The sequence below is a fragment of the Austrofundulus limnaeus genome, unplaced genomic scaffold (assembly GCF_001266775.1).
Source record: "Austrofundulus limnaeus strain Quisiro unplaced genomic scaffold, Austrofundulus_limnaeus-1.0 Scaffold646, whole genome shotgun sequence".
In the NCBI taxonomy this organism is placed as follows: Eukaryota; Metazoa; Chordata; class Actinopteri; order Cyprinodontiformes; family Rivulidae; genus Austrofundulus; species Austrofundulus limnaeus.
The window spans coordinates 57,460-59,913 of NW_013953048.1; the positions used below are offsets into that span (position 1 = coordinate 57,460).

Below are 2,454 nucleotides of genomic sequence, written 5' to 3' on the forward strand. Positions count from 1 at the left end.
CCTCTAGTAATATATTTACTGAGCAAAATGGTGACGTGTTCAGTACTTATTTTACCCGCTGTATATGGATTTAATTATGACATCAGAATGATCCAGGTATCAAAATGTAGCTTTTAAAGACAAGAATCTGAAAATGTAATTAGGTCATTTTGACCAAATTTGACTTAATCCTCATTTTGATATGATGGCTCACAAATATATATATTGTATATGTTTGTTATTGAAATTTAAAGCTTATTTTTGATTGATTTTATCTGAGTAAAAAGGGGCTGATATTATAAGATTTTGTCTTCTTCTGCTGCCTTTATAATTTGTATTGTGATTATATTGAATTTATGTTGTTTTTAATGAAATGAATAAAATATCTAAGCTAAAAAATGTAGAGATGACCTCAGCTGCACCTTCACAGCAAAAAGCTGAAAGGTGAGACCCTTTTTAAAAATAGAATAGAATAGAATAGAATAGAATAGAATAGAATAGAATAGGCCTTTATCCCACATGGGAAATTCAGTGAAGGGAAATTTGGTGAAGTATTTGATGAGTCCAGTCTCACATTAATGAAACACTCTATAGCAGAGGAGCCCAAAGTGGGGCCCGCGYGCCAAATTTGGCCCGCCAAGCCACTTGATTTGGCCCACCAACAGTTGCCAAAGTTACAAGGTTGTAACCTGTTATCCTATGTAGAAACACATTATTTCCATTGGTCAAATGACTATAAAAGGGCTGTTAGTGAAGGTAGTTTTTATTCATGGTGCTGACTTTATCTTTGATTTATTAGGATTAAACATGAAACATGAAACGACAACAAGAAATATTTAGATCAGATTTAACCTCACATGTAGATTTGCACACTTTTTAAGGCCACAAAAACTCATATTTTATCAATTTATGAGCCTTTGCTACTTGAGCGTATGGCAGACTTTCTCCAAGTGCACAGACTAAAACTAAAGAGGACCATTGCACAGCTTAATGGTTAAAAAAATAAAGGACGTTACTTTAAAAAGTAATTGTATTTCATGTATTATATAACTGCATTTGGCCCACAGCCATGAATAGATTTTCATTTTGGCCCCCTCGGGGAAAATGTTTGGGCGCCCCTGCTCTGTAGGCACATTTCTGTACAGAAACACCAGCTGAGTATGACGTTAGTGAGACACCCACGTCACTGAGGATGGTGCCAGCGTATCTGAGCTGTCTGAGGAGAGGGTTCTCTGTGGCAGGCAGCGTGTTGTAGTCACACTGAGCTTTCGTCTTCTCGTAGTCCTTCTTGTACTGGACCTGAACACAGACAACAGAAACAAAACAGGACGAACAACAAAAGTCAGTTTTCTCCACGCCGACGATCCTAATGTACAGCTTCAAACACACTGATTCATGTTTGTGTTGTGTGTGTGTGTGTGTGTGTGTGAGTCAGTGAGGTGTGCAGGAAGGATCTGCTCTCAGATGTTGTTGTTGCTCTGTAAAAATGAGACACTGAGTCGTTCCAGTGACAGTCATGCAGTGTGTGTGAGCTCCTGCGTCAGAAAGGACTTTAGTGCTCTCACCTCGCTGGCAGCGATACGAGCCTTCTTACACGTGTTGTAAACGGGCGTTTCTGTTTGCATGAAATAAATTTGGTCTTTTGTATCTTCAAAATGTTGAGTGTATTTTCTCTGGAAACACAAAGCACAACGGTCAGTTTGAAGACAAAGAAAAACAAACTTAAAGAGCTGGAAAGGCTTACATCACTGAGGTTATCCATGGCCATCCTGGCGATGGCTACATCGAAGTAGGGTGTCTCACACCACTGACCCCTCACGTTTTTGTTATAATCTGCTTTGTATTTAAGCTGTGAAGGAAATTAAAAAACAATCAAAGTTAATGAATATAATTTCATGAATAACACCAGACGTGGTTACAGGTTGATATGTTTATTAAAAACACAGCTGGGATCAGAAGAAACCCTGCACTTTGAGCTATTGTTGGATTATCCTGTCATGTGTCAGAGAGCAGGTGGGCAGTTATTCCAGGCAGCAGGTCAGGCTTGCTTCATGTTTGAAGGAGTGGTTTCTATAACTGTTCAGTCAGTGTGACGTTTGATATGATGCACTCAGAATGAACTTTTTATGTATTTTGTTTTATATAAATCTTAGTTAAAACACAGCTGGGTTTTGATTCGGTGTAAATAACCACTCATGTGTTGTTAATTCCTTGAAAAATTTGATTATAGAAGCAGTAGAACAACTTACCTTCCCTTAAATACCAAATTCTTTCACTAAAGATGTCTTATCTTGTCTGGAAAACTGAACTATGTGTTGCAGAGCTCACATAAAGTCTCTGTGAATGTATGATTTTTAAAATTGTTTTAAGACTTACACTACATACAGCCCGAAGACCCCTTATGGATACAAACATTGGATCTGGCGTTCCCTCGCCCGGACGCGGGTCACCGGGGCCCCCCTCTGGAGCCAGGCC

At 38.8% G+C, this 2,454-nt stretch overlaps 1 protein-coding gene across 1 annotated transcript in view; it reads right to left on the reverse strand.

Moving 5' to 3' along the window:
- The window catches only part of LOC106531518 (nebulin), a gene marked incomplete at its 3' end in the record, with an annotated part of 76,783 nt that overhangs the window by 54,553 nt on the left and 19,776 nt on the right, over positions 1-2,454 (reverse strand). Inside the window, 3 exon segments of the mRNA XM_014027397.1 lie at positions 1,162-1,278; positions 1,545-1,652; positions 1,724-1,828. Of these exon segments, the coding sequence (XP_013882851.1) occupies positions 1,162-1,278; positions 1,545-1,652; positions 1,724-1,828 (330 nt within the window).